The 12,252-nt window shown below is 40.3% G+C and overlaps 1 protein-coding gene across 1 annotated transcript in view; it reads left to right on the top strand.

The window, feature by feature from the left end:
• LOC124605157 (25S rRNA (cytosine-C(5))-methyltransferase nop2) overlaps positions 1–12,252 on the top strand; it is a 145,851-nt gene that overhangs the window by 55,333 nt on the left and 78,266 nt on the right. The window contains exons 4-6 of the mRNA XM_047136639.1: positions 2,524–2,756; positions 7,477–7,644; positions 11,236–11,431. Coding sequence (XP_046992595.1) covers positions 2,524–2,756; positions 7,477–7,644; positions 11,236–11,431 — 597 coding nt within the window. The remainder of the gene's footprint in view (positions 1–2,523; positions 2,757–7,476; positions 7,645–11,235; positions 11,432–12,252) is intronic.

Below are 12,252 nucleotides of genomic sequence, written 5' to 3'. Positions count from 1 at the left end.
AGTAAGCAATAAAGCTGAGACAGGAAAAGTTTTGTTTCTTTTTGAACTCACCTTGTATATATATTTTTATAGGTCACTTTCAGTGTCACTACTAATAGCAGAAACTCACATCTCTATTGTATGTTTAGAAACAGGCATTTTGTGAACCAATTTTTGTAGTGTGACAACGAAAACAATCAATTACTGACAAAATTATTTAATTGGACAGATAAAAAAATCTACTCACCAAGCGGAGGTAGAGCACACACATAAAAGACTGTTGTGATTGGTAAGCTTCCAGAGCCAGTGGCTCCTTCTTCAGGCAGAGGGGTCAAAGGGGAAGAAGAAGGGTGAAGGAAAAGGACTGGAGAGGTCTAGGAAAAGGGGTAGATTTGCCGTACGGGATGAGAAGGAGGGACTGATGGGGACTGCATCAGACGAGATTTGAAAACTTGAGAGCTTAAAGGTGGAAGACAGGGTAATATTTAGACAGATATTACTGCTTAAACATCATGCATGAGTTAATAAGAGTGAAAAGCTAAGTGCATTGTACGTAACAGAGGCGGGAGGGGGCAGTGTAAAATAGACAGGAAAGACAATGAAAGATGTAGAAAACTAAAAGAGAGTGAAGCAAAGAGTAGTTACACTGAAGAAAAGCTGAGACGGAAGAAGGTAACGTAAATTAATGTCAGGTGGGTGGGGAGAACCAAGGACATGTTGTAGTGCTAATTCCCACCTGTGGAATTCTGAGAAACTGGCGTCTGGGGGAAGAATCAAGATGGCGCGTGTGGTGAAACAGCCCCCAAGGTCACAAATGTCTTGCAACAGGATACTGCAGTTGCCGGTATATACCCTCTGCCTATGCCCATTCATCCTAATTGATACTTCGGTGGTAGTCATGCCAATGTAGAAGGCTGAACAGTGCATAATAGATGGTATATGACGTGTCGTTTCGCAAGTGGCTCTCCCTTTGATAGTATATGTTTTGCCAGTTACATGACTATTGTAGGTGGTGGTAGGAGGTTGCATAGGGCAAGTCTTGCAGCAGGGACAGTTACAGGGGTAGGAGCCATAGAGTAGGGAGATGGGTGCAGGAGCATACGATCTGACAAGAATATTGCAGAGATTGGGAGGGCAGTGGAAAGCTATTCTAGGTATGGTGGGCAAAATTTCAGACAGAATGGATCTCATTTCAGGTCATGATTTTAGGAAACCATGGCCCTGTCAAAGTAGCTGATCAACACATTCCAGACCCGGATAATACTGAGTCACCAGTGGTGTGCTCCGAAGCTGCTCCCTCCACAAAACCTTTTCCTAGACCTCTCCAGTCCTATTTCTTCAACCTTCTTCCTTCCCCTTCAACCCTTCTGCCTGAAGAAGGAGCCACTGTTTCTTTAAGCTTGCCAATCTCAACAGTCTTTTGTGTGTGTGTTCTGCCACTGCTTGGTGAGTAGATTTTTTATCTATTCAGTTAAATAATTTTTGTAGTGCTTCTTTTTGGGGTCTAAAATAGAAACAACTTGTGCAGTGCTGTTCTTTGTAAACTGTGTAAGATTTCTTTGATTTTGTGATATTGAAAGCCAACACACAGCCAACTTCAGTTGTTAAATCTGCTTCCTTGGTAAATGTGGTCATAACCCCTCTCTTCATCTGAAGTTCCTTTCTTTTTTAAAAAAAAGGCGACAATTTAGTTTTTCTAAACAGAGGACAAACGGTAAAGCCTTTCTCCTTTCCTGGTAACTTAGTGTCATGATGGCATGTAAGATTACTGTCTTTGTATTGTGAAAATGTCATTTAAAACAAGAGAGACACTGGTTTTCAGTTCCTCCCTTCAAAAACGAATTGCTCCTTCCACTCTTCATTAAGCACTCTGTTCTCTTTTTTGTTTTTATTCTTTGTAGACAATATTGTATCTGTTATGACACCAGCAATAATCACAAGTTTACTTAAACAGTGTTACTTCATGTAGAAATGTTTTCACGTTAGTAGCTATGAATGTGACTGGCTACTGACTGCCGCAATCGATCTGTGTTGTTACGAGGTCAGCACGGCACATCATTGCAAAACTGACAAGAAGGTTGTCAGTTTGAACAAGGACTTTCATTTGTATTACATAAGTGTGTATCAGTTTTAATTTTTTAAATTTTAAATGTTTATTATTTTTGTACTTTATTTGTTTATGTACTTGATTTCAAGAGCTGCACTACATTGAAGCGAGAGCCACACACGTCTCGTGGTTTTGTTGTAGGCACCCCTGCTGTATCGTGTAAATGTTGTGTGTTGACTAATCAGAAACGAAAGCTTTTGTACAAAGATGTTACGTGGAGTTTTTTGCCGCATCCAAAGGTGCAAAGTTCGTAAATATGTGAAATTATTAATGTTAGGACAGATAAATTCCTATTAATTTGAGAGACTAATCACATGTTTATATTTAACTAATATTCTTGCATTTTGTGTAAAGTGATGGTTCTTCTTCATTTACAAATCGTAATATTACAGTTGACCTGCAATTTTCTCTAGACAGTTTGTGGTTTCTCATTTCAGGTGGAAAGCTTAAATGATATCGACGGAGTTAGTGGCAGTGACGATGATGAGTACACAGAGACAGATGACGATTACGGTGCTGGAAGTGATGTACCAGAATCTGAGGATGACGACTCTGCTGAAGCTGAGGATGAAAGCAACGAAGAGGGTGAAGGAAAGGAAGAGAGTGAGGATGATCTTTTGCCTGTTGAAAAGGCTGCCAAGAAGTTGAAGAAGCAGCAAGAGGAAGAGCAGTATGTTTCGTTGTTGTACACATAATTTTGTACTGTCGTTGTAGCCGTCCCCTGCCATGTCTGCTAGGTTGGCTACTTGTCCATACTCATTCACTCGCCTCAGCACTTCAGTCACACATTGTAATGTCAGTTTGCTTTGATCATGTAGTCTCTTTTCAATTCTAGTTCAGTGTAACACTCAGGTGACTGAGTTCCATCTTACCTGCTCTCTTCCCAACCATATACATTATTTAATGCTCAGAAATGCTGTTGTGTTTCAAAAATAGTTTTTTTCAAAAATAGTTTTTTTCAAATAGCTTTTCCCTTTAAAGAATTGTGAACAGGGGTTTATTCTTCTGAGAATATCTTTCCTTCCTGGTTGTAACCTTAATCCAGCCGTTTCCATGCCAGAATTGGTATGGTACTTCTCCAATTTCGTGGTGAACCAACCATACCTGTGTATAGGCTACTATTATGATGGTGTCACCATCCTCATGCCCAAAAACATTTTAAAGCTACTGGTAGTTCCCATGTGCAGAAAAATCCTTGTACTCATTCCATCTGTAATCAAGTGGTCAAGTGGTCAAATGTGACATCATATTTTGAACTGTTTGTGCATCATGTATCTGAAGCGGGACATGGGAACCAGCTTGGTATTCACCTAGTGGGATGTGGGAAAACCACATGCAGGTTGCCTGCCCCCCCCCCCCCCCCCCCCCTGCCTCCCTTGTTGATTTCTGAGGCACATTCAGTCTGGGACTGACATGCCTCCCTGTGTCCTGGAAGTGGGCATTTTAATTTGCTCGACTATCAGGGTAGGTTGATTCCACAACTTACAGTTGTTAAAGATTGGATGATGTTGGAGATATGTCACAAATGAGTAATCTAATTTACTAAAATAAAATTATAGCTAATGAGAGGGCGCAATATTTTATAAGTTAGTAATTTTTGCCCTGCAACTCGCATGGTTTTGATGACTGTTTTCGTGGAGTTTCAGTATATGTGATATAGTGTCATGTTGTAATCTGAAGATAGTCCAAATCCAGATCAGTTAGTCAATGAAGTACAAAACTTAGCACTGAAAGCACATGGACACCAACATACTGCCAGAATAGAAATGAATTCCTAGGCAAAGAGTACTGCTACTTATGCAACCACTAGCAACCCACCCCAGCTTCACATGAGTAGCACTATGTATCTACAACCAGACGACTTGTATGCTCTAGTGATAATTTTGCTTTTGGGGCACTGCTTATAGTTATGATTAAAAAATTTGATAATGATTTTAGGTAGCTAAATATCATCGCTTTCATGATTTAAGAACCATGTGTCACATGGCACTTGCTAGTGTACTGCAGTACCTAAACGCAAGAGCAGACTGCCCAAGCGCAACCTGGCAACAATTCTAGCCATGCATGAAAGGCATTGCACTTCTGTGGCTGTTGTTTGTTTGTCGACAGAGTGGTCACACCAGTCCGCCCTGGGTATGTAAATCTTTACAATAGTTCATGAGACAAGCCTTCACATACAGACAGAAAAATGGGGCAGGGTACAGTACAGTACAGTACAGTACAGTATAGCCAATGTGCACATAATAGAGCTCTCTCCCCTATATTCTGCCCAGTGAAACCATTTGTTACAGTTACCACAATGTATCCCACTATTCACTTACCTATGGCAACTTCCATAGTCCCATTTGATCAAACAAAATAACTTTAACAAAGGAAAAAAGACCATCTTACATAATATAAACAGAATATTCAAACAAGTGTTACATTTATTGCATGATAAAAGTATGTACCTTTACGATAATATTATGAGTGAGATCAGTAATGTCAGACACGCGCATTAAGAAAAAACTGTTAGACCAAAGTTGCATCTAACAAAAATTCGAAACAACACAAAATATTTCCTAAATGTATGGTGTGTAGCTGTGCTAAAATGGAGAGGGTACCCGGCAAGTGAAATAAATGGAGAACTGTCTCAAACTGACTATAAGGTCGATTGCCGAAACAACTACTACTTCTCATTTTTCAAAAAGTGCGCTTAATGGATGCCCCATTATTTCGCAAAGAGTGTCTATGTGTGAAGTTCGTGAATTTTTATATTGTGCGAACTCTGTGTGACAGAAGACCCCTTATTTATTTCTTGCTCCAAGAATTATTTTAATTGGTTACAACATCTGGTGATTCAAGAATATTATTCAGGGATTGTGTTCCATGTCACTGGACCAGTGACATGGAACACAATCCCTGAATAATATGAATGAATCACTGGTCCAGTGACATGGTCAAATTCTGTGTGTAGACAATATGCAGTTATTTGTTAACATTTCCTCCATGTGACATTTTCTTTCTGTCTGTAGTGTTCTAGGATCAGTATACTCCTACGATTTTCCTGAAATTAATTTCAAGATATGGCACTGTGGTTAGCAGATGTACTTCCACACCTCATTAACACAGTTCCCCATGCAGTTTACTTGTGGTTTGCCTATAACGTTTGGCAGAAATTTTCTGCTTAATAGCCATCAGAAATGAATTTGCTTGGCTGCTGTCCAAGTTCTCTTTCATATACACTCCTGGAAATTGAAATAAGAACACCGTGAATTCATTGTCCCAGGAAGGGGAAACTTTATTGACACATTCCAGGGGTCAGATACATCACATGATCACACTGACAGAACCACAGGCACATAGACACAGGCAACAGAGCATGCACAATGTCGGCACTAGTACAGTGTATATCCACCTTTCGCAGCAATGAAGGCTGCTATTCTCCCATGGAGACGATCGTAGAGATGCTGGATGTAGTCCTGTGGAACGGCTTGCCATGCCATTTCCACCTGGCGCCTCAGTTGGACCAGCGTTCGTGCTGGACGTGCAGACCGCGTGAGACGACGCTTCATCCAGTCCCAAACATGCTCAATGGGGGACAGATCCAGAGATCTTGCTGGCCAGGGTACTTGGCGTACACCTTCTAGAGCACGTTGGGTGGCACGGGATACATGCGGACGTGCATTGTCCTGTTGGAACAGCAAGTTCCCTTGCCGGTCTAGGAATGGTAGAACAATGGGTTCGATGACGGTTTGGATGTACCGTGCACTATTCAGTGTCCCCTCGACGATCACCAGTGGTGTACGGCCAGTGTAGGAGATCGCTCCCCACACCATGATGCCGGGTGTTGGCCCTGTGTGCCTTGGTCGTATGCAGTCCTGATTGTGGCGCTCACCTGCACGGCGCCAAACACGCATACGACCATCATTGGCACCAAGGCAGAAGCGACTCTCATCGCTGAAGACGACACGTCTCCGTTCGTCCCTCCATTCACGCCTGTCGCGACACCACTGGAGGCGGGCTGCACGATGTTGGGGCGTGAGCGGAAGACGGCCTAACGGTGTGCGGGACCGTAGCCCAGCTTCATGGAGACGGTTGCGAATGGTCCTCGCCGATACCCCAGGAGCAACAGTGTCCCTAATTTGCTGGGAAGTGGCGGTGCGGTCCCCTACGGCACTGCGTAGGATCCTACGGTCTTGGCGTGCATCCATGCGTCGCTGCGGTCCGGTCCCAGGTCGACGGGCACGTGCACCTTCCGCCGACCACTGGCGACAACATCGATGTACTGTGGCGACCTCACGCCCCACGTGTTGAGCAATTCGGCGGTACGTCCACCCGGCCTCCCGCATGCCCACTATACGCCCTCGCTCAAAGTCCGTCAACTGCACATACGGTTCACGTCCACGCTGTCGCGGCGTGCTACCAGTGTTAAAGACTGCGATGGAGCTCCGTATGCCACAGCAAACTGGCTGACACTGACGGCGGCGGTGCACAAATGCTGCGCAGCTAGCGCCATTCGACGGCCAACACCGCGGTTCCTGGTGTGTCCGCTGTGCCGTGCGTGTGATCATTGCTTGTACAGCCCTCTCGCAGTGTCCGGAGCAAGTATGGTGGGTCTGACACACCGGTGTCAATGTGTTCTTTTTTCCATTTCCAGGAGTGTATATCTATGTACATACTCAGTGAGTGACTGTACAATGCACGGTGGAGGGTATTTTCTACAATTTCTGGTAATTTCCTTTCCCGTTTCCCTTTCAAATGGAATGAGAGGGGAAAAATGTTTGCCTTCATGCCCCTGTAAGAGCCCTGATCTGTCTGATTTTGTTCCTACGGGCCTTACATGAGATGAGTGATAGGGGCTTGCAGATTCTTTCTGCTGTCTGGCACAAATACTGGTTTTCTCAGAACCAGTAGTGTTTTGCAAAACATGCTTTTCCCCCCAACTATTCCTATTTAAGCTCAAGGAAAATTTGTGACACTCTTGTAGTGATCAAGCAAATTAGCAACAAATATAGCAGTGTGCTTTTGAATTACTCTGCTGTCATCCTTTAAACCAATGTTGTGGAGATCTCAAACTCTGAAGCAGCAATCGAGAATTGGTCGCACATGTATACTGTGTGCAGTCTTATTGGTAGTGTTATAGTGTTATCAAATCTGCATTGTGCATTTAAGAAACTTAATAAAGTAGAATCTGCATTTAGCAAAATTTCACTTGCTATAATTGCTTATTTTGGATATTTTAAATTCCTGTAGTCCTTCTGTGTGAGTTGATTTTCTTTATTTTGGTGATGTATCTATACTATATTGGCATGAAGCAGTAACTGCCACTTTCAAAACACTGTCAGTAGATTTGTTATTATTGGTGGGTGTACTTGAATTTTATTAATGATTATCTTTCTATGACCCAGAAAGCTGGCAGAAGAGGAAATGAAGATGAACATTGCCAGTCAAGATGTTTTTACCTTCCCATCAGAAGCTGAATTAAACGAGCCCCAGGGCCTTCCTGAAGTTCAGCAGCGTATAAAAGACATAGTGCTGGTGCTTTCAGATTTTAATAAACTTCGTGAAGAAGGAAGGTGAGTTTATCTAACTGGATATTTTTCCTGTATCACTACCAGTTCTCTCCTTCCCTGTTAACATTTGTGGTGGGAAGAACAACTTTTGGTGAAGGCTTCGTATGAGCTCTGATTTTCTTGTTGTGGTCATTTTGTAAGGTTTGTGCATATGGAGTTTCTCGACTCCTCTTAAAACGTACAAACTTGAAATTTTAACAGTAAACCAGTCTATTAAGGAAAATGCCTATCTTGTATCAACACCTGAAACACATATATCATCAGCCAATCCAGTCACTTGGTGATGTGGCCTCTTTGAGTTGTCATGCAACATAGAAAGAAGGATCCCAGCAGGTTCTTTCATTCTGCCGTTCTTGAGTATTGTGTTGCCAGTTGAGTCCAACTGCCTTTCTTAGTCTGTGTCCCATTTGGGTCTTCCCCTAAGCTTCCCCAAGTCTTTTTTGGTAAATTGGGCTCCAGTGTGGTATTTGTTTTGGCCATCTGCCTCCTTTATTTGACAGATGAAAACACACACACACACACACACACACACACACACACACACACACACATTGTGTGTGTGTGAAATCCTTTTTGCACTGTATACAAATTTCATTGAATTTATTTATTTGTGCATGTAGAGGAACAATTAAAAACATTACTTTTTATATATTTTAGTTGTGCAGGTAGAGGAAGAACTAAAAATATTGTATGTAATATAATTTAGTGCTAAATAAATATTGGAATAAAATAGTTTACGATTTTGTTTCATAATATGTGTATATTTCACACATAATATGTGTATATTTCAACCTTTAAAGAGTTGTGAGCAAACTTAAGTTCAGTTTCATTTCTTTCCTGGTCTAATATAAGATTGTGATAATTGAGTAAACTTTGGTGAAATTCACAATTCTTCTTTGGATCTTATCTATTTCTCCTATTAATCCTACCTGATAATGTTACCAGAGTGGCAGGCAGTACTTAAGAATTACTTGAACAACAGTTTTGTAAGGCACTTCTTTCTTGGAAAAGTTGTATTTCTTAGATGATTTAAGGTGTACAGGTAGCAATACACTGAATAGTATAAATGTTGAACAATTGAAAGACACATAAACAAGACTTAGATATTTTTATTAATTAATTAATGGAAAGTGCTCCAGTTTCAGTAGAGAACTTTATTCAGACACTTATCAGTTTCAGCCTGTACATTAGACTATGTTCAAGTGGTTCTGAAAAGGTATTATGCCTCCCTCATTGTGCAGAAGTTTACACAAACTGTTTCTTCACATAAAACCAGAATAAAGAATGCACAATAACCTCTTGTGAGACCCTTAAAAATGGCCTAATATAAAGGTTGACACCAGTAGTGGACTTGGTAAAGTTCTGAACAGCAACTGGAGAGATTTTCACATGGAATCAGCACACTAATAACTGAGAATCTTGCTAGCTTTCGGACAAATCCACTTACTCACTATAGGGTAAAGTTTTCAAGTTTTCTAACCCGAATCTTGTTTTCCCCTGTCATGGCTTTTCCTTTTCCAAATTTTCTTAAAAAGGGAACTTTTGGTCTTGTTTCAGGAATTAATATTCAGTCATTTTAACATTAAATGATTAGTTTTAGCTGAATATACAGTCATCTGAAGAACTTGCATAATAACAGAAAATTGTACTCAGGTAGAGTACCAGGAGGGATTACAAAAAAACTATAATAATACAAGCAGAAGGTCAATTACATACTGATTATAAAACCATGTGTAGTATCTGCTCATAAAATGAGACTAAGAGACATCTGCATTGCAGTGGACGCCCATGTGGGGGATGCATGTCAATAAAATAACGGCGTAATTCACTGAGATAAAATATTAGATATTTGAAACCTAAGAAATAAAGAGAAATGACAGTACAAAATAAAAAACAATACAGCAGTAAAACCAAGCCATATTATGCACAATACAAAGTCATCTTAACAGTTTGCATTGATACACAGTATTATTACACTAGTAACTTGTCAACCAAACAATATTGTGTAAATAAATGCTAGTGGCCCAATCAGAATTGTAACCAGTCTAATCGGCTATTCATGCTTGCACAGGTCTGTGAGGGAAAGGTAACATGCTGATAGGTGGCACATTAGTACACATAGTTACGATAAATAAGAACATGTAATCTAGACACAGAGGAGTTACAGACATTGACTACAAGCAGTCATTGATTGAAATCAGTGGGAAAAGTTGGAAGTATCTGCCATACTAGGATTCGAACCTGGGTCTTCTGCTTACTTGGCAGATGCTCTGACTGCTGAGCCATCTGGACATAGTGGTCATTGCAACTGGATGGACTACCCTAGCACTTCTCCCGCCAGACCCAAATTCTCAACTTATCCACAAACTACTAATGTAGTGCCCCTTGCCCATTGCCCTAATTACTTGCAGCATTTTGCCAATTCCTGCAAGAGTTGATGTCAACCAGTGTCCACTTGCAGCAAATGTCTGTAATTCCTTTGTGTGTTAATTCATAGTGTTTCCATCTGGTGAGGTTCAATAATGGTAAAGTATTTTATAAAATGCATTTTAACCATCAGCTCTTTATTTGTCCCATTAGTTTTTAACCAAAACTGGTAGATCACTAATGGGACAAATAAACATCTGATGGTTAATTAATTCATAATGCCTGCTGGATCAAAATGATGTCTGTTGTTTTGGACATGTCCGAAAGAACAGACACCACATATATACATGTAATATATGTAACAGAATACAATAAGTAAATAGGGGATAAAGAAATTAATTAAATAATATCTACTTAACATCATAACACAATACGGAAGTTAAGAAAAATGTATGCAAAAATATATGCGAACAAGGTGAATACATTAAACATGTTTTGCCCATTGGTATGTAATATGTATTATTACTTCAGGTTGGGAGATGGTTGTATAATCAACTGAAACTAGTCATTACTTAATGTTATTCATTAGCCATCTTGACTGTTAAAAAAATATTATTTATTTTTAACTTTACTTAAAAGTTATAGATTGCTAGTCTCGTTATGTCAGGAATTAACATCACATCATGTTTTTGACAAGGAGTAGATATATACATGTGTTAACATTTTTCGTTTTCTTTTAAATGATTTAAATGCATAATAAAGTTCTAGTACACTTTTTAAAATAACAACTGTTAAATATTTTGAAATAATAGTGTATCTATCATGATAGGTTAAATAAAGGTTCGACTTGTAGAGGAAACATTTATTGCACCACATTGGCTCATACCATATTATCCAAACATATTGCCCTAACGGCTTTGATCTCAGAGCCCCTTCGCTTGCCCACTGCCCGATGTTATGCCCACTACTTACGGAGGGTGTGTTCATTACATGAGTGTTATGCAGAATACATCTCTGACCACATTTAAAACCACGTATTACATTTAACTGGAAGCTGCGACTCATAATGACACAGCAGACAAACAGTCAAGAAACATAGGACAGGAAGTAAACTCCACACTTTTTTTTTTATTGTGCATAGTTTTTGTTTGCCACAGTGTTGTTGTTGAAACACTTTAGCATTTCAAGAAATTGTTTCATTGTGATTACATGTTTCTTACCTTGCAGGTCTCGTTGTGAGTATGTTGATCTGCTCCGTAAGGACTTGTGTACGTACTACAGCTATAACGAGTTTCTGATGGAGCACTTAATGCAGCTTTTTCCACTGTCGGAGCTGCTCGAGTTCCTGGAGGCGAGTGAGGTTAAGCGTCCCGTTACACTCCGTACCAACAGCCTGAAAACACGACGTAGGGATCTGGCACAGGTAAGGGGGCTTCAGTATTTGTTCCTTGTGATAAATGTTTTGAATTGCCACTGTTTGTATCTATACTTGGCTTGCATTTATTGTGAATGTCTTGTCCAGTGCAATGTCCCAAGTGAATGGAAAAAAGTGCAAAAGACGATTGTACTTAAAAAGGGTAAAAGAATGGACCCAGAAAATTTCAGGGCTGGCCCTTAACATCATGGGTTTGCTGCATAATTCTTTAACTTATTCTTAGTTTGAATATAATAAATTTCCATTACACAGAAGAGCTTGTGTCCACTTATCAACATGAGTTTAGAAAGTGTTGGTTGTGCAAAACTCAGCTTGCTCTTTTCTTGCATAATATCCTGCAAACCATTGTTGGAGGGCAACAGGCAGATGCCATATTCTCAGATTCCCAGAAAGCATTTAACACAGTGGCCAACTGCAGTTTTTTAATAAATTTCCGAGCATATGGAGGAGGTTCCCAGAAATGTGAGCAACGTGAAAACATTTTAAGTAATAGGACCCAGTATGTTGTCCTGGGCGGCAAGTGTCCATCAGACACACAGCCATTTTCAGGAGTGCTCCAGGGTTGTGTGATAGGAATGTTCTTGTTCTCTATACACATAAGTAATCTGACAATGATATGAAAAGGATAGATTGATACTGACCGTATATTGGAGACATTGAGTCCCAGGCAGGCTCAACAGAAAGATTGTTAAATAACAGGGTGTATACGACCTGGAAGATCTGGGAAAAACCCGGGAATTTTTTCATCCGGGAGAAAACCGGGAAAAACCCGGGAATTTTCTAGAATTCCGGGAATTTTTCATTGTTTT

The sequence above is a fragment of the Schistocerca americana genome, chromosome 3, assembly GCF_021461395.2.
Source record: "Schistocerca americana isolate TAMUIC-IGC-003095 chromosome 3, iqSchAmer2.1, whole genome shotgun sequence".
NCBI classification, from domain to species: domain Eukaryota; kingdom Metazoa; phylum Arthropoda; class Insecta; order Orthoptera; family Acrididae; genus Schistocerca; species Schistocerca americana.
This window is presented reverse-complemented; position numbering and strand designations above follow the sequence as displayed.